Genomic DNA, 27,435 nt, shown 5'->3' with positions numbered 1-27,435 from the left:
CACCTTTGCTCAACTAGCTCTATGGATTACTGAGATAGGAGTGTTGGCACTTCTGGCTGTACCTGTGAATTTGTGTATTTCTTCTGTCAGTTGTCTCAGCTTCTGTTTTATATATGTACAGAGCACTAAAAGTGAGGCCACAGTGTGGATATGCTTTGACCCTCAGTGTGGCAGTGCTGAAGTGGTGAAACCCTTCAGAGGTGAGGCCAGAGGGAGGCAGTCAGGTCCCTGGGTCACTGCCCTGGGAAGGGGTGAACGCTGGTCTGCTGCAGTCAGTTCTTGTAAGAGGGTTGTTATAGAAGCAGTGCCTCTGCAGCCCTGGCACCCTCTACATATGTTCTGCCAAGTTTTGACCAAGCCAGGGGGCCCTTACTAGAGGCCAAATGGATTTTCAGTCTCTAAAACTGTGAGCTATATAAACCTCTTTTCTTCCTAAAGTATACAGTTTTAGGTATTTTGTTACTCCAACCAGATTAACGATAGATATACGTATTTTGAAGTATGACTCCTTATGAATCATCTCTTTTATCATTACAGTTGTGATGGACAACTTCAGCATACTTTGAAAACGAGGTAGACAGGTAGATTTGGACTTAGGATGTGGAGGCCAGGCTGAGGCAGTACAAAGAGAAGCCTGCTCTGAGGAAACTGGGCTGAACGTCAAGAGGAGTACCGAATAGAACAGGCAGTCAGCTAGAAGGAGCTGCAGTGATGCAGGCACCAGACAATAGTCTAACGTGGCTGTGCAGGGCCATCCAAGAGAGAGCATCTTGCTCCTAATTTTACACAAGAGGTGTATGTGCCTCTTCAAAAGAACTGACTGGAAAATAACAAGTTCATAAACTCCAGGTGCCTGCCAGCCTCTCAAGCCTCTGCCTACTCTTTCAACCTACAAGTGAGACAAGCACTGCCTCGGGAGTGTAAGACATTTTTCTTACATACACACTTTATGTATAAACATGTATACTTCCTCAGTATTAAACTATACATGAGGCAATTTTAGGCAATATACTGCTAGACTTTCATATATAATTTATTACAAATATTTGTAGGGTTTATAAAAATAAAAATACAAAGTAAATGTTCCTATTTATCCCTTTTATGTAACTGATCATACTATCCAGCTCATAGAATTGTTATGTGGGGGCCAGGGATATAGCTCAGTGGCATGACACCTGCCTGGCAAGTATGAGGTCCTGAGTTTGATTCCTAGTACCAAAAAAAAAAAAATTAAAAAAAAAAAGATTGTTATGAGGTTTAAAGAAGCAAGTTAGGCAGTATAAAATAAAATAGCATACTTTCTGGCATACAGTAGGTGTATGTTAAGGTTAGCTTACTGTTAACACTGGCCAATGTTAGCTCACACATAGGTCTGACATAAAATTTACCTCTTGTAAGTGGGAGCTAGACTAGAATCTTGAATTCTTTCAAGTTACATATGATCTTTATAGGAGATATAAAATATCCACTTTGTGGGTAACATCACTACTCCTTTGCACAATTTTATTACATTATGAAGGGCTTCCTAATGTTTTTGGCTCAGCCTTTCTCCTCTGGATTCTTCTAGCAGCTTCTGGCACACCACCTTGCCCTCTCCCTAGCCATCACCAGGGAGTGGACTTCTCAATCTGCTACAGCAACAGTGCTGACAGCTCGAGTCTCCTGCCTCTGAGGGCCCAGGCTGTATCCTGGTCTCTTCCTTTCTTACCTCTTGTCTGATAAATCTTTGCTTAGAGGACATACGACTCTCTTTCTTGCTTTAGGTGAACCAAAATGACTCTGACTTATACTTTCAAATACTCTAAAAAGTGTTACCAGATTTGGTGTTTTCTGCATGTGCAGTGAGTTAGTGATGCTATTATTTTCCCCAGTAACAAAACAGTATGATGATTGTGGCTTTAGCTTCATGGCATCTGTCTGATAATATCAGTACTAATGCACATTTAGAATCTTGTATGTACCTGGAAAGTTTTGTAGTTGTGTATTATGTTACAGAAATTGCACTCTTCAAGTTTATACTGTATCCAAGTGCAGAATCTGGTTATATTTACGAACCAATGAGAAAGATAAATACTGAATTCTTGTGTTTTAACAACAGAAACGGTGAAGGACACCAAGTTCAGGAACGGTATATCAAAAGGTATTACTCTACTTTATTTATAATAGTAAGAAACTGGAAACAAATGTCCAACAGGAGACTGGTTTTAAAAAAAATTCACAGAATCATAAATTTTAAGCTGTAAAATGGAATTGTGAGCTATTATGAAAAATATTTCGTCGAAGTACTGCATGACATGCAGAGATCTAACTCTTACTAACCTCTTAATCTCAACTTCTTCACTCATTCTCAGACTAACTTAGCTTCTTGTTTTATTGAGAAACCTCAGTTAAACGGAAAACACATCTGCAGTGTACTGCCGCACGAACCCACAAGCCTGCATGCCAGCGCAGCCTGCCTCTCCTGTCCCAAGGGTGGGAGCACCAGCTAAGAACCACTCTTCCTTTGCAGTGCTCTGCGCTCCATCCCTTCAGCCATTGGCTAAAGAGCCACACACCAGCATACAGACACCAGAGGGCGCTCCAACAGAGGAATCCAGTAAGTGACTCCAAACCATGAATCTGGAACAGGCACGGACGTAACCACTCTTCATCTATACAAAACTACAGAAGAAAAGAGTAAAAACACATTAGATTGTGAAAATTACCAACTGAGCTTTCCCCACTACCTCTCTACTCGCAAAAATCATGCAGCAGGAGAAAACACAAAAATCCAAAATGAATTAATTCCTTTTTGGGAAACGAAGAGAACACCTTCAATTACAATTTAAGTGGAATGGAACAAAAATTGGAAATAATGAAATAAGAGCTGACTGGCCCCGGAAATAAGGAAAAATATCCCATAAAATCTATTTATAATCCCTTAAAAAGTTCATAGTTATGAAGACAATTACTACACAAGGAAATCTACAGATTTCGTGCAATTCTTATCAAAATCATAATGACATGTTTACAAAAATAGAAAAATTCCTTTTAAAATTTGTAAGTAATCTTAAGTGATCCTGAATAACCAAAATGATTCTGAAAAAGAACAAATAGTTCACTATGTAGTTCAGGCTGCCCTTGAACTCAAAGTGATCCTCCTGTCTCAGCCTCTCACATGCTGGGATTATAGGCATGCACCACCACACCCAGCAAAACTGGACTTCTTCCTTTTTTTTTTTTTTTTAAACATTGGACTTCTTAAAAATTAAAAAAAAAAAAAAACTTTCATGCATCAAAGGACACTATCAACATACTGAAAAACCAACTGATAGAATGAAGAAAAGATCTGCAAATTATATAATCTCGTAAGTGGTTACAATCCACAGTAAATAGAGAACATCTAGAACTATTTAAAAAAAAAACCAAAAAACATTAACTACAAAAGTGGCAAAGCACCTGCACAGACATTTCCCCAAAGATGATTGTGTGAATGGCTAATGAGTACATGAAAATACTTTGCTCAGGGTCACTGAGTACAAATCGAACCTCACACCAATTACAATGACTGCTATCATTCGGTGTCTTATTAAAACGAACAGAAAGGGCCAGGGATTTAGCTCAGTGGCACAGCACCTGCCTAGCAAATGTGAGCTCCTGAGTTCAATTCCTGGTGCAAAAACAACAACAATAACAAAACCCAAACTAACAGAAATTAAAGGCTGTGAAATTCGAACCCCTGGGCACTACTGGTCAGATAGCTACAGTAGAAAACAGTACGATGGTTCCTCAAGTAATCAAGAATAGAATAACCATATGATATACTAATCCCACTTTAGGACATATACCCAAGAGAACTGAAAGCAGGATTTTAAGTTAAAAAAGATAAATGCTACCTTGATGCCACTTACATGGGATACCCAGAACCGTCAGAATCACAGAGACAGAAGGTAGAATGACGGCTCCTGGGGGTTGGGGACAAGGCAGACAAGGTGTTCGGTGGACAGAGTTTCAGCTCTGTAGATAAAAAATGCTCCGGAGAGGGGTCTTGGGGATGGCTGCACAGTCTGAGTGCACTAACCTGACCGGGGCGGTGAACACATGAAGATGCTTTCAACACCATTAGTCATTAAGAAAATGCAAACTGTAACTACACAGAAATGCCATTTCGCCTCTCCTAGAAAAGGTACAATCAAAATGACTGATAATAACTAGTTTTGTTACAGTAATTAAGGCAGTACGCTATCAAAGAAAGACCAAACTTAGAGATCCCAGAAACAGACCTTTGCTTGATGGAACTTGATACATATCAGAAGGGGCATTATAGGTCAGTGGAAGAAGAGGAGTCTTTTTAACCAAATGATGCTTGGGAGACTGATTATCCATGTGGGGGTGAGGGAGAAAAGGAATAGTACAAACATTAAGAAGAAATCAGTAAGTCTTACTTCTTTATCCCTCCACTCACAGCCATACCCAGTCTCATGCATCATCTGCACCTCCTCCCCTACGTAAGGTACAGGAGGTGGAACGTACTTCTCAACTCTTGGCTTGGAGCTGGGCCGTGTGACTACTATGGCCAACGTGATACAAACACGATTTTGCCCCCTTGGGCCTCTCCCAGCGGAAATAGAAGAACATGCCTCCGCTAGCCCACAGGTCCCAGAAAGGAATGAGATGGACATCAGACAAGTAAGAATCGTCCCAGAAGACCTGCTGCATGAAGCAGAGCCAAGCCAGCCAAGGCCACCCGAGGCTTCCAGCCCCCTGCAAATGCGTAAGAAAACGCTTTTTGTTATATGCTACCAAGAGCTGTACGTTGGCTGTTAAGCACCACCCCTGTGGCGACTGTCAATTGATAACATTTTCAATGGGCTTTAAGTATAAATATATAAAATGAAATATCCAAATTTAAGAAAAGAACGGTAAATTACTTTATCACCTCAGAATAGGGAAGGATTTCTTAGATTAGAAACAAAACCAACCATAAACAAAAAGATCACCAAAATGAATAATTTTGAAAAGACAGCCTATGAAATGGGAGAAGATCCCTTATATTAAAAATATACAAAAATCAATGTATAAAAGACAACTGGACCAACAGAAACATGGCAAACCACGGTTACAGTCCTTTCACTTGGATAAAACTGAAAACCCAGTAAGCCTAAGGAAAGGTGCGGTGTTTTATGCAAAGAAAGCTATGAAAAACCATTTCTACAAATACTAAATTAGTTAAAAAAAAAGAAGTACTAGCAACCATGGAATAAAAGAAATTCTATATAAATATTATAAATACTTTTAAAAGTATCTTAAACTTATATAATTCTACTCCTTGTCATATACCTTCAAAACCTGGACACATTTATTCCAAGAGAATACAGATGAATATTTATAACAGTTTGGATTAAAAAATTTAAAATAATCTAAATGCCCATTAACAGTATAACTAAATTATAACATATTCATAGATGCTACATGCAGTAAAAATGCATGAATGACAGATATGCCTACATAAAAGGACTTTCTTTTCTCCTTTTGGTACCGGTAATCAAACTCATGACCTTGTGCTTACCAGGCAGGTGCTGTGCCACTGAGCTATATCCCTGGCCATAAAAGGATTTTAGCAGCATAATGTTGAGTGAAAATAGCAAGTCACCAATTTAAGAGTATTGCCAACCATAAGCAAAACTAAACATTATTTAGTGAATTATATACATTTAATAAATGTACAAAGAAATACAAGAGGAGAATAAAAATACAATGAAAGACAAAGTCAGATGGAGAAGAAGGCCAATGGAGATCTATGTATCTATATCTATATATAGATAAATATACATATATGTGTATTAAATAGTTTCATAGCTCTGTTAGTGTGGGAGGAAGGAGAAAAGTATTTCTATTTCAGAAAATAAAAACTTATTCAGATTACTATGGAGATGTCTAGAGGTTTTAGAGAATAAGAAACGCGGTGTAGTCTACTTTTACCTTTTTTAGTCTATTTTATTTACATGTCTTCTTTTCAGTGTCCAAAACCTAATAATAAAAAAAAAAAATCACATAACCATTTTATGCACTGACATCTAATTAGGTACACTGTGATATTCTTACATTTTTCAAAAGATACCAGTAACATGCACCCTGATCATCTATAAGAGGAAATAAAAAAAATAATTTTACATCTATCATTTTCCAGATATATTTCACATAAATAAACATCTGGTATAAGTTTTAGTTCCATAGTAACCTTCCCATATTTTACAACATAAAGGTATCTATAAATAATCATCTCTGACTTTTTAGTATTTGTATATGCTAAAGGGAACTTCTGCCACAAGACAGATGAACATCAGGAGTTTTTTCTTTCTTGTTGTTTTTATTCTGTTTTTTTTGTCTTACTTTGTAGTGCAGGCTGGCCTTGAACTCACAGCTATCCTCCTGCCTCAGCCTCCCAAGTGCTGGGATTACAAGCATGCACCACCATACCACACCTGGCTCTGTTCTTGATATCTGAGACAAAGTCTCACTATGTAGTCAGGTGGCCTTGAACTTACAATATAGCCCAAGCTGGCCCTGATCTCTCAGTGATCTTCCTGCAGAGAAGACTGGTTTTTCAAGAAATCTTTTATCTTCACATATATTTTACTTTAATTTTGAAGAGAATACCTCCAATTAACATGAGACATGAAAGAATATAAATAAGCATAATGTTGCAATAATCTTTCCTCATAGACCAAAGAATACTTGGAAAAAGCACTTTGAAAGCACTGCCTGTCTATTCTTTGACGTAACTCTAAAATGTTGATGGCTCCATGAGCCTAATTTCCTTCTAAGACTCTGTGTATACGGAACTCTTTCCCTGCTTTGCTTTGTCTCCCTTCGTTTAACTAAGCTGTTGAAGTTGCTAACTACATAAGAGTATTCCAATTTATGCTATCAATGAATAAAAAATCAGCTACACAAAAAAAGCAAATAAAAAATTCTCCAAGTTATTTATTAAGTAATTAAATTAAGTATTAAATTATTAAGTAAATTTTTAGGGTATCAGTCCTAATATGTCTCACATTCAAACCTATGAGAACTCTCCCTAAAGTGTGGTTATGTTTTCAAATACTCATGGTTCTTTTAAACATATTATTTAAAAAGAAAACATTTTAAACGATTATGACCACTGTACTTACTTTAGCCAGCAGTTCTTGTGTTTCATCCGTCAGGGGAGCATGTGAAAACCTGCAATGCTCCCCCTGATAACATTTTGTTCCTGTGTGATAAAACTTGCAAGGATATTCATGTAGCACAAATGTTAAGGAAGAGAACAATCTTAATCCAACTAAAGTTTGTTATTAATTTAATACCATAATTATATTTTTGCTATGTAAGTATCTTTCCTACTAGGAGAAACACTAAATTCTCTATTTTTAATTTTGGTTTTTTTAAGACAGGGTCTCATTATATAGTTCAAACTAGCAATCCTCCTGCCTCAGCCTCCTGAGTGAGGAGGTGTCAGGTATGCATCACCAGGCCAGACTTGAGTTCTCTGTTTAAAGTATGAGACAATAAATTGTATTAATTGGTTTACATGAAAAATCTAATTTGTTTAAATTTAAAAAATTTTTTAAAAAATGTTTTTAAAATTTAAACATTTAAAAAAAATTTTTAAATTTTTTATGGGAGTGGGGATTGAACACAGGCCTTCACATTGCCTATACGTCTCGATCTTTTTTGAGACAAAGTCACACTAAGTTGACCAGGTATGATTGGAACTTTCAATCCTCCTGCCTCACCTCTCAAGTGCTAGCGTTACAGGTCTGTACCATGACCCCTCGTTTGAAAAAAAAATCTAATTTTAGAGAGATTATATAAATCAAATTTAGTGACTATTGCGAGACTATTTTTTCATATTTGCTCTCCTAAAAGAATACAGGTAATGTTTCACTGATATGTAAGAGGAATATTTGTTTTAAGTACCTTGAGAAATGTGATTATTTTAGAGCATTCTTTGGATTGGGGGAAGTCAAAATCAATGACAATGACAATCTTATAAATCCGAGTCCTTTATATAATAGGCTTGTCTAAAATAGAATTAATTTATACAACTATAATATTGTTTTTCAGGGAGTCCTCAAACTAGAATTTCTACTACTGAATGACTGAAGAAACATAATTCTTATGCTGACCAAAGGTACTACTACCCTAAAATATTTACATCGCACATCTTAACATGTTTGTACCATCTGCACTGAAGAACAAAGGTTACTTCGAAATTAAAGGACAACATCTATACAGTTTATAATAAACAGAAAGCATGCACTGTACTCCCAAATTATATAATCTCTGCCTTTTTTATGAGGTAGATTTTACAAATATAGATTCAATTAGTGTCACAGCAGAAATTCTGACAATGTATTTCTGGGACTTAACTAGGTCTCATGAACCCACTGTACCACCAAGGTTGGACAAAAAGAGTCGTCATCTGAGAGATTTTTCTAAAGGACTGCTCTTTGCTTCCTTGTGGAAAAAAAAATCTATTCATAATTTGATCACTTTGATACTAAATTGAACATAGTATAATTTTCTTATAGCTGCTATGCTGTTTTCATTACATTTTTGCATCTTTAAAATGTTCATGTAAGTACCTAGGGAAAGTTAAGCTACTATATCTTATGATAAAGGATATTATGCAAATACAGGCAGTTTTCGCCTCGGGTACAATATCCCTGTACATAAAACTTACACATTTCCTTTTTCTTCTCCATCTCTGTATCATGATCAAACTTACACTCGTCTCCCTGGCCAAAAGAAAGAACAGAAACAAGGCATTACTGCTTACAATTAACTCATTAAAAGGCCTACAAATTTTAAATAAGCAAATGATTACAGGATGAAAAAAAGCCATATGAATAAAAGTAAATCTTAGAAGCAATATGGGCTACTTCTTAATGAGTTGTGGTATAACCACATTATAGAACTGCTTAAAATTTTCTTACATCCAATAAACATTTTTGTCACAAGGCATTTTTAAGCTATGATGTACTTTTTCAAACATAAAAGAATATTTCATTAAAATTTTCTGACACAATCTTTTCTAGGAGGCAAGTTTTTAACAACCTGCAGGTATGATGTTAAACACTGTCAAATGGACACAGTATAAAATGTATTAAACTCTTGTTTTAGTATATTTTGTTGAAGTGTATTTTTTGCTTACACGTTTTTATACCTTAATACATTTCCTCTCAAGAAAGTATTTGCAAACTTTCTTCCCCTTGCGCTCCACGGTATGCTGGTTGATGAATCCCTGGCTCATTCTCACGTGCTGCTGCCTCTCCTTGGGCTCACCATCCTTCAAAAACAAAAACTGAAGTGTGAAACAGGAAATTAAATACTTTATCTTGTCGAACAAAGTTATTTTAAACCACCTTTCACGACATTAAAAAGCGAACTTTGGACTCAGAGTCTAGGTCGGGCTTCATACGTAAGATCTGGGCTTTTGCGCATCAACTGAAATATGGAATTTTTCTGTTTCAACAGCATCCCATCATTGAATATCACTTGTTCAATTTAAGTATTTTATTATACTTTGCCCTTATTTTATGAAAAATGAATTTAAAAAGTTAATAATGAAAGTGCCAGTTCTTATGAGAAAAAGTCTAAGGAGAAAGATCTTTCGAATAATGGAGACACAGCTAGAAATGACAGGCCGAACAAAGAGCTGTGAAATCTGGTTTCACCAAGGTGTGAGCTGCTCATACTGACTGGCTCAAATTAACAGATGTAACTAGAAATTCACCGTCAAAGGTGGCAATAAAGGCATGAAAAGAATTTTATATAAAAATTAAAAAGCGAATCTTAAAATCCATTTTAGCTCTTAAGAAACGTAAGCTATTTTTAATGTATTCACTTGCAGCACAGTTTACAGCTTCTGTATACCAAACTAGTAGCCAGCGTTAGGAACACAGTGCGTGCAACTGCATGAGCTACTGTGCAGAATCACTGCACAGCGACCTGTTTTGCAATAATGTCAAATTGCTTATTAATAAGACCATCAAAATTACATTTTACTAATACATATGTCTTGGCTTGAATCTTCGGTTTTAGTCGACTGTTATTAAATTTTAACGTATGATGGAATTTGTTCTTCATATCACAGGGCTGTTAGCTTCGGCTGAATAATCATCTGAGCCGAAGTCCACCAAACGAAAGGGAAACTGACCAGGGAGCAATCAAAGCTCACACTGGGCTGGTCCTCTATAACTGCGCACCATTATCACTTGATCTTAGCCAAAAGGCCGAGAAGCGATTGTGCACCATTATCTGAACCCTAGAGCTTTGGACTCATTTCTAAAATGTTGAGGTGGGGACAGATTTTGCGTAAGTAGGTTTCAGTCTATAACATCTGTATTTCTAATGTTTGACCCCACCCACCCGCATCCTCTCTGATCAAGCCTAATTAAAAGCCCCCAGAGAAGCAGAGTCCAGAAGAGTCCTGTCCTGTCCTGTGCCCGTACCTCATCCTGGAGTCCGCTCTTCTTCACTAAGGCGTCTCGTCCCCTGTCTCCAGGGTCAACCCGTTTTCGTTTCACTTTCTTCTGTTTACCATTCTTATGACCAAATTTAAGATTTTTATTTTTCAGTTTAGCAGCTACAAATAAGAAAGTTAATTTTTAAAATGACATAAAAGTGTATCAGTTTCTCCTTAGGAAGCACATCTTTAAATCAGGAAGAGTTCTCCACAGCCCAGTGAGGAAAAACTAGTAACTGACCTGTTTTTCTAGAAGCCTTTAAGAGCCCAAAGAGAATTATAATACACCCTGAATTACCAATTCATCCTTTTTGAAAATATATAAGGTATGGCTGGGTGGGGGAAGGAATTCAATGTGTAAGCTGCAAGTGTTCTTTTTAAGTGTTCTGAGTATGCTGGATCCAATTAGGAATTGCCACAGCTTTACAAAAGAAAAAACTGTAAGTGTTTAAAATGACTTCACATTATAGTCAAAACTTTCATTTAGAATATTTGGTACAGATTCAGCTTATCTACAGATACATTTTAAATAGAAGAAATATTTGAGGGGAAAAAAATAGTAAAAGAAAGCATTAAGAATTTAATTTGTTGCTTGGCACTGTGGTTCACACCTGAAATCCCAACAACTCAGGATACTGGGGCGGGAGGATCCTAGGTTCAAGGCCAGCCTAGGCAACTTAGTGAAACTCTTGTCTCACAATTTTTTTTTTCCCGTTCTCTGAGATAGGGTCTTGCTCTATAGTTCAGGACGCCCCTGAACTCACTATGTAGCCCAGGCTGGCCTCAAACTTGTGGCAGTTCTCCTGCCTCAGCCTCCCAAGTGGTGGGATTACAAGTGTGTGCCACCACACCTGGTTCATAATTTTATAAAGGGTAGAGGTGTACCTCGGTGGGAGAGTGCCTGGGTTTAGTCCCCAGAACCACAAAAAAAAGGAAAAAAAATTTCATTTTATTTACAACTGTCATTTGGCCTATGGTTAAATCTCACCTTATTAATCTAAAATATATTTCCAAGTTACAGTTTGACATACAACCATTCCAGAGAATTCTCTAAATGACAGTAGTACAAACAGGCACACCCCACCCCTCAAGCATGGAGGCCATGGATTTAGCACTCTCTCTTAGATGGTCATGACCCCCGATGATCCACCTATACCCTCAGCACCTCCTACAAACACTGAGAAGGTCTCACTGGGGTCCTGGGATCATGCAAGCTTATGTCTCACGTTCAGATCCATGGAAATCATGCTCTTGTCAGAAGATGAAGTACAGGAGTCAAAACTGACTGCATCTCTAAATACACTATAAGTGGTAAAATACTTCGGTACTTACGCAGCTTAGTATCTTTTACTTCCTCTTTCTTCACAGATTCTTTAGAAGATGGTAGGAGTTGAGCAGCATTTGCCATTTCTTTAGCTCGTATGTACTTTTGGAGTTCTTTCTCAAAATTGTTTTCTGGTTCCTGACTGCAGGTATCATTATCACTATATGACTCATAGTCTTTACTTCTTGATTTTCTATACAGCAAACTCTTTGATGACATAGAGTTTCCAAAGTGCCTAACCTAGGTAAAAATTAAATTCTGATTTTAAAAACTCAGAATCAGAATAGCCTGGTTTTCAGAAGAAACAAGACTGGCCATGAGTTGATCACTGTTGAAGTTGAGTAACTGGCACTTGAGTTTCATATACTATTCTCTCCATTTTTATACATTCAAAATTTTACAGAATTAATACCGAACAAACCAGTATGACATACTCAAGGTTAAGGACAATTTGAAAGAAGATTCTGAATTTGTAAACTGTATGGGTGCATTTTACTGAATTAAAAGTCTACACCCCCAAATCTTAATTGACAAGAGGGATTACAGGACCCAGTTTTCAGCTGTATTTCTCTGCACTGATGGTACTTTTAATACTTCATGTCAGAAAACACAAGTAAACTGTGTTAGCCCAACTGGAAAGTGACTTATACTTAAGTCACTTATACTTTGATATTACTGCTGTCAAAGCCAGTTTCTGCTCCTGATACATACAGCAGTTGTGTCAATAATGACAACAAAAAGAAAGAAAAGCCCCGTTTGCTGAAATCAAGTTGACGTACATGTATTTGTTGGTGCTGGAATCAGGTAAGTGCTCTACCACATTCCGGATGCACCAGCTCCCATGAAGTTTAGCTTCAACACAGAGATGGGGTTCTGCTCACTGGATATGATTCAAAGTATTACAGTGATCCAGATGAGCGACTAAGTGCTCTCACCTGCACAAAACACACAGGCCTATCACACTGAAGCAGACTCTTTTTACCTCAGGTAACAACATGTCTGGTTCATATTGAATGAAGACATGATAAGGCAGCACTAATAAAACCAGGACAATCATCCATTACATTGTTTCATGATGTAGCAGAGGTGAATATTACTAATCATTTGCTTCAGAGGGCACTGAAATACACAAAATACAAAGGGCTGAATATTTTTTCATCTAGCTAGCTGTACACTCACTGCTTCAGTTTGCTGTTCTTTGTAAAATATAACTGAGGAAGTATGTTATTACAACGTCTTTCTCCTTTTGTAAAGGAGTTTAATAATACATATCTTTTTCAAGTAAAAGATTTTCTTGCTTTACATACTACTATGTAAAGAGTGTGCACACATGAACACATGCCTGTGTATGTGCTGTGCATGTAATAGAGGACCTGAGGTATAGCCATCAATATTTGAGAGAGGAACAAATTTGTCACAAAAAGAAAGTTATGCTCCAGAGGCTGGACTCAGGAGGAGTGTGAGTCATGCATCTATACATGAAGATCAAATAATACTATACATAAAAACAGACAAAGCAATTACAACAAATTCTCTCTACCCCACCCTTCACCATAACAAAACCAATGAGGAGTTTCCACAAGGGAGGAAAAAAAAACCCAGAAAGCTATTGCTCAAAGAAATTGCATTTAATGTCTAGTAAAAGCTAAGTCTTCTTGTATGCGGTTCTAAGTCCTCTGTAGTGAAGTATGGATTATTTTAGTGTCAAATTAGATGGTAAAGTATTACAGTTATTATGTAATAATACAGTAGTCCAACAAACAATATATGCTGATACTATAGTTATTCATCACAATATTTCTAACATATAAAGTAGAAAAATTAGAATATTCAAAGTATGTCATCTCATCATATTTCTTTCTTCACAGAAACTAAAAAAGGAAAAAAGGCTATAATCAAAGTAAGTTTTTGAGTTGTTCATTTGTTAGCTAGTCAAAGAAAGCTGAGAGTGAATTAGTTAAATAGTATTTAATTGTAACAGTAGAAAAAATGATTCAGAGGAAATGAAGTTGTTTAAGACAACTGGTCATGACATGAAGAAACTGAGAAAAACTTCAACAGACTTTTTTTTTAAGGGGTCCTGGGATTAAACATAGGGCCTCACGCATGCCAGGCAAGTGCTCTACTACTGAGCTCTGTCCTTGGCACTTTAAAATTTTGAGTTAGGGTCTTGCTAAGTTGCCCAGGCCTTGAATTTGCCATTCTCTTCCTTATTAGCCTCTCCAATTGCTGGGATTATAGAGGTGCACCACCACGGTGGGGAACAGGTAATTTTTTAAAAAGATGGAAGTTTCAGTGGTTTTCCTTGGTGCTTAATAAGCTGATGGGTGTTACTAATGCTGCTCAGTTTTGCTGTGTTTTTCAAAGTTAAAACAGGAGCAAGATCTCCACTCCTACAGTATTTGCAGCAGATGTATTTCTCACACTCAAACTGTAGTCCCAGCAGTGTTTTTCCAGATGTAAATACAAGTACAAAGGAAAATGTCATTTCAAAATCCACTTAACTGTGCTACTGAAGAGCTCCTACTACGACAAATCAAGGGAAGACTCTAATGAAATTCCATAAAGTTCTGCCAGGCAATGAATATGCTCAATTAAACCCACATGCTGGTGAACTCACATCAGCATTTACCAGTGCCTATCTGTAGTGAAAGACATTTTTCGAATTAAAATAAAATTTCATTACTTATCAGTGTTAACAGATAAACCTTAATAATCAATTCTGATGACCTAGAACAGGAACTGTGAACTCCAATTAATCAAACAATATCCCATAAAAAAGAATCCTATTACTCTTATTAGCAGACCTGAATTACAAAAAGTTACTACTATTTATTGATTTTTTTTTTTTTTAATAGTACTGGGTTAAACCCAGGGCCTCTGCACTGAGCTATAGTCCAGCCCTTTAATGTTTTCTTCTGAGACAAGGTCTCATGAAGTCTCCCAGTTGTACAGGTTGGGCTTGAACTTGAAAACTCCTGTCTCAGCCTCCCAGGTGCTGGCATTACAGGCATCTACTCCTGTGTCTAGTTAATATGTTAAAATTTGTCAATATAATGTTATTAAAACTTATCTCTTTCATTATATAAGTACCCACGTAATATCCTCAATTTTGCTTCATGGATTTAAAAACCTTAAGTATTTGCTGTCTTAGTCTATAGCAAACGCTTGCTGATTTGAGACTAAAACATAAAGTAGGAAATACAGAAAAATTTTTTCAGCAGCAGCACATATGACTCAAACAACTCAAAGTTTAAAACAAGCACACAGATATTCAAGATACCATATTCAAAAAGTGGCAGAAGTTATAGTGATAGTCTCAGAACACCAAGAATAAAAAGAAGAACATAAAGGATTTCAGACAGAACAGAACGGTCGGAAAGAAACTAGAATCAAATCGGTAAGACTTCACCTTGGCAATGGTGAATAGCAAGGGATGATAATCTCAAACCTAATTCTATTTCAGCCAAACTAGCTATCTACTATGAGGATACATTATTTTCAGAAATGTTTTAACAAACACTCAAAATGTATCTCTTTTTTTCTTTTCCTTTTCTTTCCCTTGTACGGGGATTGAACTCGGCTCTTACACTGAGCCACATCCCCACCCGTCTTTTTTTTTTTTTTTAATTTTGAGACAGAATTTTGCTACATCACTAACTTGCACAGGCTTGAATTGAACTTGTGATCCTCCTGCTTCAGCTTTCCAGAGTGCTAGGACTATAGGTGCAGGCTACCTATAATACCCACATTCTGATACATGGATGTTTATCAATCAAACAAGAAAACAACAATTAGAAAATAATATTAAAAAAAAAAAGATCTAGGAAGCTGGGTGTGGTGGCTCAAATTTATAATCCCGGCACTCAGGAGGCCGAGGCAGGAGGATCGCCATCGAGTCTGAGGCCAGCCCAGACTATACGGTGAGTTCAAAGCCAGCCTGAACTACACAGCAAGACCCAGTCTCAAAAATAATGAGTAGGGCTGGCAGCACAGCTCAGCAGTAGAGCACTTGGCCAGCACACATGACACTCTGAGTTGATCCCAATCACTGGAAAGAAAAGAAAGGAAAAAAAGTAAATTAACAATAGTTTCATTAAATATCTAGCAATAAATGTACCAAAAAAGTGTAAGATGTAAGCTATCTATAAAGAAAATTATAAAATACTGTTGAGAGATACTTAAGAAGATAGATTTTAATTCTCTCTAACAGTTTACATATTTAATACATGCTCAATAAAAATGCCACCAGGATTTTCTATAAAACTTGACAAACTGATTCTAAAGTGCAAAGACTAAGAATAGGAAAATCAAGGTGAGAAGCTTGCTTACCTAATCTCAAGCTCATGCAGTAAGTAACTTGTGAGGTCTTGGGAAGGTACAGACAAAGCACTGAACAGAGTTCAGAGACAGATTCAACTGAACATGAACACTTGATTGTGACAGAGGTGACACTGCAGACCCTGCGGGGGGAAAAGACAGCCCTTTACCCCCAAATGACGGTGCTGGAATAATGAGGTGTAATAATAAAAATAAAAAAGTGAAATGAAATTAGGCTTCTCTGTTTCATAGTGATTATTAACCTCAAAGTGAAAGGCAAAAAACAACATAGGAAAATATTTTCATTACCTTAGGCTATTTACATAAAACATAGAAAGCACTATGTATAAAAGATTTAAAATTTGACTACAATAAATTATAAACTTTTTTTTTTTCTGGTTGTTTTCTGGTACTGGGAATCGAACTCACGACCTTGCACTTGCCAGGCAGGTGCTGTGCTGCTGAGCAAGATCCCCAGCCCCCAAATTATGAACTTTTAAATTTTAAAAAAATGCCACTGGGTAGAAAGCAAGTCACAGAAGGAGCACAGATGTACAACACATAATCCATCAGAATAAAAATAAAAATAACTCATATCCAGATTAAAGAACTATCAATCAAGAAAAAAATCACAGGTAATCTAATGGGGATGGGGGGAAAGGAAAAGAAGACTTGAAGAAGCACAAAAAAAGGAAATCTGAGTAAGCAAACTTATCAAAAGATGCTCCTTACTAACAGTAATCTAGAAAATGCAAACTAAATGAGAATGAGATAGCACTACACCCTTATCAGACTGTAAATGTAAGGATAACAGTACCAAGTAGGGATCAGTCTGTGGAGCAATAAAAAGAGCCTCTCATGTACTACCTCTGGGAATAAAATCTGGTGAACCACTTCACAACAGAGTTAGGAGTTAGGAAAGTGCTTATGGGCCGGGGACACAGCTCAGCGGCACAAGCACCCACCTGGCAAGTGCAAGGTCCTGAGTTCGACTGCCAGTAAAAGGTGGGGGTAAAGTGCTCACACACTTTCCTTCCCAAGTAAATGATGTATCTGCTGTGATTAATTAATCATAATTAATCATGATTATCAATTTGGCTGGAGTAAGCAATACCTAACAGATTAGTAAAGCATGGTTCTGGGTGTGTCTCTGGGGTGTTTGGCAGACAGGCCAGCAAACTGACGGAGGAAGACCTGATTGTGGGTGCCACCATCCCAAAGGTTTGTAGACTGGATGGGATGAAAGGAGAAATAAGTCAGCTTGCATTTGAATATCTCCATCCTGCTTAAGCAGGTACATCTTTTGCTGCATCAGACTCAGGTTTCTTCAGCTTTTCATTGGGGACTTACACATTGACTCTCATGGAGCTTCCAGGTCCTGTTCTCTGTATTGGTTCGCTTTTTGTTCCAGCGACCAAAACACCTGACACACACAACTTAAAAGAAGACAGCTGTTCGGCTCATGGTTTCAGAGGGCTAAGTCCACGGCCAGCTGTCTCCAAGGCAGAAATATCGTGGTGGAAGGGTTCAGTGGGTGAATACCGCTCACTTCACGGTGGCAGGAAACCAGAGATTAGAAAGACTGTCAGAAAGGAAGAGGCCAGGGCCAGATCCAGACCCAAAGCCACATGTCCACGACCCACCCAGACACATTTTGAAGTGCTTTACTAAACCCCTAGACAGCCCCCAAGCCAATTAAGTTGACAATGAAGTGTAACTGTTACATATGTGCAAGCAGGATACAAGTATAGTAAAAGAATGCATCAGCACTGCCCATAACCAACAAAAATGACAGCCAGCCCACTATCTACTTACAATATAACTTCATATATTCAAATAATGGAATACTATTAAGCTGATATGAAAAAGAATAAACAAGTATATGAAGTACGATAAAAAATACAATAAATGTGTAACTTTTTAAAATTTACAAAAATGTATTGCCTTAAAATATTTTCCTCAAAATCTTTCCCTCAAAATATTCCCCATCACTTTGGGTTTTTTTTTTGTTCCAAGAATCAAACTCACAACCTTGCACTTGCCAGGTAGGCGCTTGCCACTGAGTTATGTCCCCAGCCCCTCCCCATTACTTTCAACACACTTATTCCAGCATTCTTGCCACTTTCTGAAGCAGTTCTGGAAGTCTTCTTTCATGAGTGTCTTTAGTTGCACTGTCATGGTTGCCCCAAAGTTCTAAATTAATTCAAGCACTCTACCACTGAGCTGCATTCCCAGCCCCTGAACCAATTTAAAATGTTTACTTTTTTATGGTCATATGGATATTTGGGAAGAGTCAGAAACTGTGTAAGTGTGAGATCTGATGGATAAACTGCATGTGGACTGTATTTGTTAGGGCTCTGTAGAGAAGCAGAATCAAGACAAAATATATGTAGAATTATGCAAGAGGATTTATTAAGCAGGTTTACAGGATCAGAGGCAGGAGAGTCCACAATGGCCATCCCCAAGATTAGAGAGACACAAGTCCAAAATGGCCATCTACAGGATCAGAGGCAGAAGAAACCATGACAGGTGTCTATACACTGGAATGCAGGGGGACCCAGCAGTTGCTCAACGTAAGAAGCTGGAAGCTGCAGAACAAAGGGAACCAAGGATGCAGCACCAATCCCAGGTCAAAGGCCTGGAAGCTCACTGCAGTCACTGGTGCAAGTATACATTGGAAGGCTAAAGAAACAAGACCGATGTCCAGAGGTGATGATAAAAACTAGACCTCTTCAGGAAAGGGCATGCTTTCTTCTTCTTTCCCTTTTTATTCCATTCAGACTGCAAGCCTATTGGTTAGTACCACCCCCATCTAAGGGGGGTCTTTGCCCCTGAGTTTGCTGGCCTACACATCAGCCAACCACAGACACATCTAGAACTGTGCTTTGCTAATCTGCTAGGGGTTTCTAAATCCATTCAAGTTAAAATAACATGATTAATGGTCACAAGGACACACCATGCTTTTGTGAACCTGCCTCACCACTAGATGGTATGTGGCGGCAACATTCACTGTGTATTTTTTTATTACATCTTGTAAAAACACTCACAAATGAAGACTCGTAGAACTGCTTCAGAAAGTAATACAAAAATGATACGATAAGCAAGTTGGAAGTTAGGGGGTGTATTATAAGGGTTATCAATAGCAATATGTCTTTTACTGTAATACATTTTTTAAATGTACACCTTCACAGTATATTTTGATCACACCATGTATATAACACAATATTTATGGCTCTTAAAATAATGTTGAGTGAAAGCAGCAAGACAGAAAAGAACAAAAATACTATTCTGTTACAGAACACAAACACGGGCAAGAAAAACTGTACTCTGAGGAATGATGACATATGCAGTGAAATGTAAGAAGCAAGAAAGTGAGTCACACACAAGTTAGGGATGTAGTTAGCTCTAGGAGGAAAAAAAGGCTACGGCTGAGAAAAGAGGAAGCAACATTCTTTCCTGACTTACAGAGTATTTATTTGGGTACTGTCTTTCAAACTACCCAGGATACTGTAGATTTGTATTTTATAGTCTTGTGTATAATCAGTACGGGCAGAAGTCTCCCTGACAATGAGTAACTAAGTGTTCATCTTCTTACAGAGCTGCTTCTTAGAAGCTACTTAATATAATATCAGAATGCTCCACTGGCTGGTCTACTGTAGGTGGTGATATCCAGATTGGGAAAGCTTTATGAGAGTCTAAAGCACTGGGTCTTATGTGAATAAAAAATGGGGTATAAAGTAGAAAAATGTTAGTAAAGTAGTAAAAAATTTCTGTGGGAACTTGAACTTGCTGTTTCTCAGGGTCAGCCCCAGCTCTTGCTCATGGTAACATACATGTTCTAAAGGGCAAAAGAAGTTTTCCTGGACAGCTGAGAAACTTCCCAAGGGGAAGACAGTTGTGCATGTGGCATCTTCTGTCCTCCAGCCTTCTACAGGGTTGAGCAGAAGTACTATTGAAGTAATCTCACCGCTAATCCAAACCCATTCTTGGGTAGTGCACTAAAATTCATGATTTAAAAAAAAAGTTCAAAAAGAAGCCAAGTAGCAGGTACTGGCTTTGTAATGGCCTGAACTGTGTCCTCCTAAGACTGTTACATGGAAGTCCTAACTCTCAATAACTCAGAGTGGGACCTTATCTGGAAATCAGGCCATGCCACATGTAATTAATTACGATGAGGTCACCAGGGTAGGCCCTAATCCAACATGACTGGTGTCCTTACAGAAAAGGGATATTCAGATACAGACCCACAGAGAGCATGCCAAGTGAGTATTAAAGCAGAGATGAGAGTGATGCTTTTAAGAGCTAAGGAATATTAAACACTGCCGAAGACCCACCAAAATCTGGGGGAGAGGGCCGAACACATTCTTCCTCACAGACCTTGGAAGGAACCAACCCTGTCCATGTCTCGTTCTCCGACTTTCAACCTGCATGATTACGAATTTCTGTTTAAGCCACACAGTTCATGGCAGTTTGTTATTGGCAGCCCTACAAATTAAGCTATAAATTACTAAGGTTGGTTAAGATAGCAAATCAAAATGCTTAAAATTTTTAATGTAATTTGAAAAGAAAGTTTTTAAACAGTTTATAGCCCATTTCAGAAACAGGGAATATCAAACTTATTCGACATTATTCATCTGATATGTAGAAAAATTAGGGAAAACTAAAGTAAATCATTAAAAACAGCTCATGGTAAATGATAGCAAAGTTACTGAATGATAACTTTTTTAAAAAGCGTAACCAAATTTCCCTGATGTAAGTTAGCTGTATTCCAAATGCTGACTGTGATGAGATAAACAGGACCCCTCCTTAAATTTCGTACATTTCACTCCTAGCTGTTTGCAATAATTCAACTTCACCTTACTTTTTTGGGAATCTGTTCACACTCCAGTTTAACTTCCCATTTTATTTTTTCTTCTTGAGCCTCTTCAACTTCTGCATCATCTATTTCATCATCGGTTCTGCAGCAAAAATATCAAATAACACATAGTGGTTTTAAGCCTGAAATAGGTTCACAACACATTAAATTCACTGCTTTTGCTTGTCTTCACATTCGCTCTCAAAGAAATTAAAAATTCAAAGTCTACTCTAAATTCTCCAGATATATAACATATACAATTATGAGGAGTAAATGCCACTGTTTGTGAATACCTGTAACCTGTAAAATTAACATTTTGGATTATATGAGTCACACATATTCTTAATGTCCAAGAACTAACTGCTATATAAACTGTTCACTCATCCATCATTCCATTCATTAATAAAGACAAACATACAATACAAATAAATTTACCATATACCGAGTTCTGGACTTTATATCCTGGGATATAACAATGTGAAAGACAAAGAGCTTTGCAACTACTTGGGGGAAAAAAAACAATTTCTGTAAACACTGTAAACCTAGAGTTGAAGGCAGAGGCTTTCTGGATCTAAAAAATTGTAAGTTAGCAAAGAGGAATGGAAGAGTGAAGGGTAATTCAGGCAGAATGCAGGGTGCCTTCTGTGGTTAGGAGAGAGAAATACATTCAAGTATGAAGGTGAAAAAACTTGTTTTCAGACTCACAGGAATGAGATTATCACCCATAGAAATCACATAATTACCTGAAAATATGCCAGCAATACTAAAAATGAACCTAAGATAAACGAACTGATGGAAAAAATAAGGTTAACAGTGAACAAGTGTATATCTGAAACCACACTCTATTATCTGACACTGCCCACTCCAAATCTGGGTTCACTTTTATTTTTAAATTTTTTTTGGTACTGATAATCGAACTCATGACCTCGCGCTTGCCAGGCAGGCACTGCGTCGCTGAGCTATATCCCTGGCCCCGGGATCATTTTTACCCCTAGATTAAGGTCCGTAAGTCTCAGCCCTCATATAAACAGACTGATGAGCAGGATAGCACAGAGCTGACCACCTTCTCTGTAAAACAACTGGTGGAGGCGGAGGGGGGGGGGGATTTAATGCAGGGCCTTTACACTAAGCTACATTCCCGAGCCTTTTTTTCAAACAGTGTCTCACTAAGCTGTTGAACTGCCCAGGCTGGGCTCAAACTTGCAATCCTCCTGCCTTAGCCTCCCAGGGTGCTAGAATTATAGGTGTATTTCACTGACTAAAGACAACACACATTTTTAATCCAGCTTAGGCATCCTGAGCTCTCCTGGTTTCTTCTTCCCTCACTGGCTGCTAATTCTCAGTCTCTTCTGTTGGTTCCTCTTCGTTACAACTCTAAATGTCCTCATACTTCTCTTCACTGTCTGCATTCTTGTTCCTGGTGCTCTCCTGCCCCAGGGCTTCTGATTGTATCTATATGTAACTAATTTCAACATTCAAGTCTCCAACCCAGACTCCTTCCCTTAAAACAAACAGAACCAACTTCCCACCCAACATAGAGAGCCTCCTGGATTTCAACCAGATGTATTCAACACTGAACCTGATCTCTCTGAAACCCAACCCACTGCCATCTTAAACAGCAACCCATCCTTCAAATGGTTCTAACCACACCATTAAGGCAATCTTCAAGCCGGGCGTGGTGGCAGACACCGTAATCCCAGCACTTGGGAAGCTGAGGCAGGAGGATCGTTGTGAGTTCGAGACCAGCCTGGGCTACAAAGTGAGCTCAAGGCCAGCCTGAACTGCATAGTGAGACCCTGTCTCCAAAATAAAAGGCGATCTTGACTCCTCCCTCACAACCCCCCGCGTACATCTGTGGGGAAGTCCAGTTTGCTCTAACTTCAAAACATGCCCTTATTCAACTACTTCTTGCTACTCAATGATCCAAACTGCTGCGGCTCCCCTACAGACCCTCACCCGCAGCAGGAGTGACAGTGCTGAAACACACCTCCGATACTGTCGCTCCCAGCTGAAAGCCCTCCGGTACACTCATCTCACTCAAGTAAACACGAAAGTCATCGTGGCACCTTTAAGTCCCTACCCAAGGGGCTCCTCCAGTCCTCTCTACTACCACCCAGAACTCAGGGCCTGTCTCACTGCCCAGTCACACCACACTTATCCCACCTCCCCACCCCCACACAGAACACTCTCCTGCCCACACACCAACACCCCGCACCTCCATCAGGTTCTGACTCAGGTACAACTTTAAAATTAAAGTTAGCCTGGAGGCTTTTCAACTGTCTTTAAAATATCAACACCCTCCCTACCATCCCACTAATTCTTTTTTTTGCCTTCTTAAGACAGTTTCACTATGCAGTTCAGGCTGGCCTTGAACTCAATTTGTAGCCCAGGCAGACCTCAAACTCACATCAACCCTCCTGCCTCAGCCTCCTGCATGCTGGGATTACAGGTGTGTGCCACCACGCCCGGCTCACAAGTAGTTCTTAACTCCCTAGTCTGCTCTCATTTTCTCCATGGCGTTTATTAATTTACTATCATCTGAAACACTACATATTTAAATTGTCTGTCTCTTCCTCTCCCTCAAAATATACACTTTATGAATAGCAGGATTTTTATATCTTTTGTTCATTTATTGCTATAATCCCTGGGCTTACAATGCCTCCTAAGTAGCACGTGCCCAAAAAAACTGAAAAGAAAAAGTTAAATGAGTATTTTCATCACAAACTAGTAAAAGAAAAAACCCAGACACCATGAAGGATCAACCCTTTTGAGTGCATAAAGCAAAGAAAAAAAAATCCCTACTTTTAATGCACTAAAAAATAACACGATGGACAAAGTCAGAAGACAAAATGTGAGTAAAATATTTGTAGAGATCATAAAATTTGAAAGAGGAAGATCAACAGCCAAGAAGAAAAACAGGCAAACAATATGAATACACAGGTCATCGTATTTCCCAACTGGAAAACTCCAAATGTCTTCTCCCCCAACTGCCCGGTCCAGTACTGGAGACTGAACCCAGGGCCTTCACACTGAGCTACACCCCCAGTCCCTTTTTTTAAATTTCTTGAGACAGTCTCACCAGGTGAGACTGGGTTTCTAAGTGCAACCCTAGCCTCAGGATTATAGGTATGCATCACCAGAGCAATCTCCAGCTGTCTTTTTTTATTTTCCTAAAACGATCTCTGCATTTTTAATTTCTTAAAAGTCATGTTCACAGCACACTCCAATGCTCTGCTGAAAAAAAAGTTAAATGAGTATTTTCATCGCAAACTAGTAAAAGAAAAAACCCAGACACCATGAAGGATCAACCCTTTTGAGTGCATAAAGCAAAGAAAAAAAAACTGTATTATAGCAAAATTGATTATAGCAAAAGCATTGTGACACGCTGTTTTGTGTCAGTGTGTCAGAAAACAAAACAGAAAAGTTTTAAAAATTAGTTCTCTGAAATTTCTGTCAATAATTACCAGTCAGGTAAATCTGTTTCAGAATAATAAACATTTCCAAAAAGTAATAGTTCTATCCAAAATCACACTCCTCTGAAAGGCACTAAAAGCTATAACAGAAACAAAAAACAACTATTTTTCTAGGAAGAACATATTTGGCATTTTAAAATAATGTTAAAAGAGAAGCTTTCAAATGTAAGTCATGTCTTTTCCTCTACTTTCAGTCAAGTTTTTGTGAATGAATTGTTCATCCAATATATTTTGAAACTGGTAGTTTTAAAAAAATTTTTTTTCCAGGCATGGAGGCACATGGCTGTAATCCTAGCACTCAGGAGGCTAGGGCAGGAGGATCACCGTGTTTGAATCCAGCCTACACTACACAGTAAGACCGTATCTCAAAAATAAATAATTTTTTCTATTTTATTCTGTGATGATCCACTGTGTTGAATTCTCTGTTTTATCAGCATCTCTTGTTTTTCCCAGAAGTTCACATTGTTCACCAAGTAGTACCTGTCTCCTTCTAACACTTACAGGTCTTACTTTTTACTGTAGCAGTTTAGCCTGAGAAGCCGGGTGATGAAATCACAGGGCCGGAAGTCACTGTCTGAGCGACTTAACCTTAGCTCTGCCACTCACACCGTGCGAGCTTGTAGGTTACATAACCTCTCCGTGCCTCAGTTTCCTCAACTGTACAAAACGAGGATAACATCATTTTCTCATCAATATTGTTGTGAGGATTATGGAAAGTAGGGCACATAAAGTGCACAGTAAAGCTCTTAATGGTAACCTGAATTAAAGTAATAATTTCAATTAAGATGTCAGAGACAATGAGAAGTGAACAGAGCAGAGAGCAACAAAGAGGTAAAACGAGCCGGGCTCAAGGTCAGCCTGAACTGCATAGCGAGGCTCTGAAAGACCAAAACAAAGAGATAAAAAGAACCCGAACTGGAGATATAGCGGGAATGAGGGAAATAAATGAAATGAAATGATGTATGATTGGGTTTCAGCTTAGGGAAAACTTGGGAAACACCGAAGAAAAAGGTTTGAGATGATTTTTAACACTTCGAGCTCAAATAGAAAGTGAATGAATATCTGTGTGTAAGGGACATACATCTTCAAAAACGAGATTCATAAATTGGACCCACTTGGCCAGCAATCTTAACTTGATTGTTCAACATCACAGGGCACATTAAATCCGAACGGTATTTGCTGAGGTTTCCTGGTTTGTTCTTTTTCAGAGTCTCGATTTGGGGCTCTGGGTGGCCTCGCACTGACCGTGATCCTCCTGCCTCAGCCTCCCGAGTGCTTAGATTACAGGCGTGCAGTAGCACGCCCTGTTATTTGCGGTTTTTTAAAAATAAACTTGTGGTTTTGTGCTCGCCACGGAAGAGCCTTGCACGTGTCCGGGGGAAACCGCGACCCGCGGGACGGTGCAGCGAGCACCGGCGAGCGCGGGGCGGCGCGCACGCAGAGCCTGGCTCCCCACGGGCCGGGGGGCAGGGCAGGTGCCGAGGAAGGAGGCTCCGGGACCCCGCGGGACGCTCTGCTCTACACGCCCGGCCTCCTCTCCCCGCGCCCGGCGCGACTTCGCCACGTGCGACCCCAGCCCCGCGCAGCCCGGCGCCGCCTCCGAAGGCACCAAGGGGCGGGGCCCGCCGGCACCTACACCGAAAGAGAGAAAAGATGAAGAATGATCACCTTTCGTCAGAGTCCGGGGCCGGTCTTTTGCCGAGGGCCGGGTTGGGAGGTTTTGAGAAAAGATTTTCAAAATCCATGACCCCCACGAGCGGCCTCCGCGTTGCCAACCAACGGAGCTACAGCCTGAGACCCAGATCGAGTCAAGAGATGCCGTGCAATACGCAGGGCCGCACGCCCCGCCCACGCATCCGGCGCATGCGCCGCCCCGCCCCGCCCCGCCCTCCGCGACTCCGTCCACGCCCACTCTTGCCCTGCCTCCGGTCCACATTGCGCATGCGCAGTCCTCGTTGTGTCGTTCTCTTTGTACTGTATATTTTCATCTATATTATGGCAACAATCTAGTAGAATTTTTTTAATCCAGCAAAATTTTTAAACCTAACATTAGGGTTCTTGTCCTTCTGGTGAAAAGTCGTCAATGGCGATCAGGATATTTTTAAGGAATGGCAGCAACATCTCCCATTGATTTGAGCATGCCGCCATCATTTTAGAAATGTTTCCAATTTTAGCTGATTTAATCCTGGCGAAAGCTCTATAAGCTAGGTAGTATTACCATTCGCATTTTTCAGATGAATAAACAGAGGTGTAGACCGGTAATGTAACTTGTAGGGTTTCTACAATCAGAAAATAAATACATAAATAACCGAGGCAGGAAAGTTAGTTTAATTAAAAGTACCAAGCGCGAAGAGGATGCACATCTGGTTGAGCAAACGTATTGAAAGGCGTGGATCTGAGTTCAGTCTTAACATAATTTCCACAGGAAAGGATGAAATTGGGAAGTAAATGGGCATCTGCTATAAAAAGGCAGCAAGGGAGAGCATGCTTGGAAAACAGAATTGTTCAGTTTTGCTTAGTGTGAGGCCAAATAAGGGGATAATACAAACTGCTGATTGGGCTAATGACAGAGAATCTAACTTGCTACTGTAACTTAAAAGACTGACTCCTAGCACGAATCAATGCCCATTCCACGACAAGTCAAGGGAATTGTTTGGAGCCAGACATCTCTCCCAGGAAAATTCTACTTTCCATGTTGAAGTATAGGCAATCACATTCTTTTGCCCTTGAATCGTTACTAAAAATTAAAAGAAAAATTAATGTTATAAAAGCCAATAATATCCCCTCTTCAGAGGAGAGAACTATATTATACAACTCGAATTATTGCTTTACGTAGTTTTTCTTATTTAGAAAGAAAGCACACAGCAAAGAAAACCAGATATAGAAGGAAACTAGATTCTCTTGGTATTACCCCAAGTGGTCCTCTAGAAAAAATGTTTACTTCATATCCCCACGACGCTGAACTCTGCTG

At 38.9% G+C, this 27,435-nt stretch overlaps 1 protein-coding gene across 2 annotated transcripts; it reads right to left on the bottom strand.

The window, feature by feature from the left end:
• Positions 1-2,133: 2,133 nt before the first annotated feature.
• On the bottom strand, positions 2,134-26,308 carry Zc3h8 (zinc finger CCCH-type containing 8). 2 transcript variants are annotated; one of them, XM_005400606.1, is made up of 10 exons: positions 26,133-26,308; positions 20,998-21,094; positions 20,471-20,560; positions 11,825-12,056; positions 10,479-10,612; positions 9,191-9,313; positions 8,651-8,762; positions 7,155-7,264; positions 5,962-6,009; positions 2,134-2,661 (listed from the first exon to the last, which is right to left on the bottom strand). In XM_005400606.1, the coding sequence occupies exons 1-9, from the start codon at positions 26,207-26,209 to the stop codon at positions 5,977-5,979; spliced, it is 1,008 nt and encodes a 335-aa protein (XP_005400663.1). In that variant the 5' UTR covers positions 26,210-26,308; the 3' UTR covers positions 2,134-2,661; positions 5,962-5,976. The 2 variants fall into 2 exon arrangements, with proteins under 2 accessions (XP_005400663.1, XP_005400664.1); XM_005400607.1 differs by lacking the exon at positions 20,471-20,560.
• Positions 26,309-27,435: the final 1,127 nt, after the last annotated feature.

Source organism: Chinchilla lanigera, unplaced genomic scaffold (assembly GCF_000276665.1).
Source record: "Chinchilla lanigera isolate Chin_1 unplaced genomic scaffold, ChiLan1.0 scaffold00069, whole genome shotgun sequence".
NCBI lineage: Eukaryota > Metazoa > Chordata > Mammalia > Rodentia > Chinchillidae > Chinchilla > Chinchilla lanigera.
The sequence above is the reverse complement of the archived record's forward strand: the minus strand, read 5'-3'. Positions and strand labels throughout refer to the sequence as shown.

Coding starts and splice junctions, on each gene's coding strand:
- Zc3h8 (XM_005400606.1), bottom strand. CDS start 26,209: ATGGATTTTGAAAATCTTTTCTCAAAACCTCCCAACCCGGCCCTCGGC. Junction 20,561..20,997: donor GTGAACAGATTCCCAAAAAA/GTAAGGTGAAGT, acceptor GTAATCATGCAG/GTTGAAAGTCGGAGAACGAG. Junction 6,010..7,154: donor CACAAGAACTGCTGGCTAAA/GTAAGTACAGTG, acceptor TTTTATTATTAG/GTTTTGGACACTGAAAAGAA.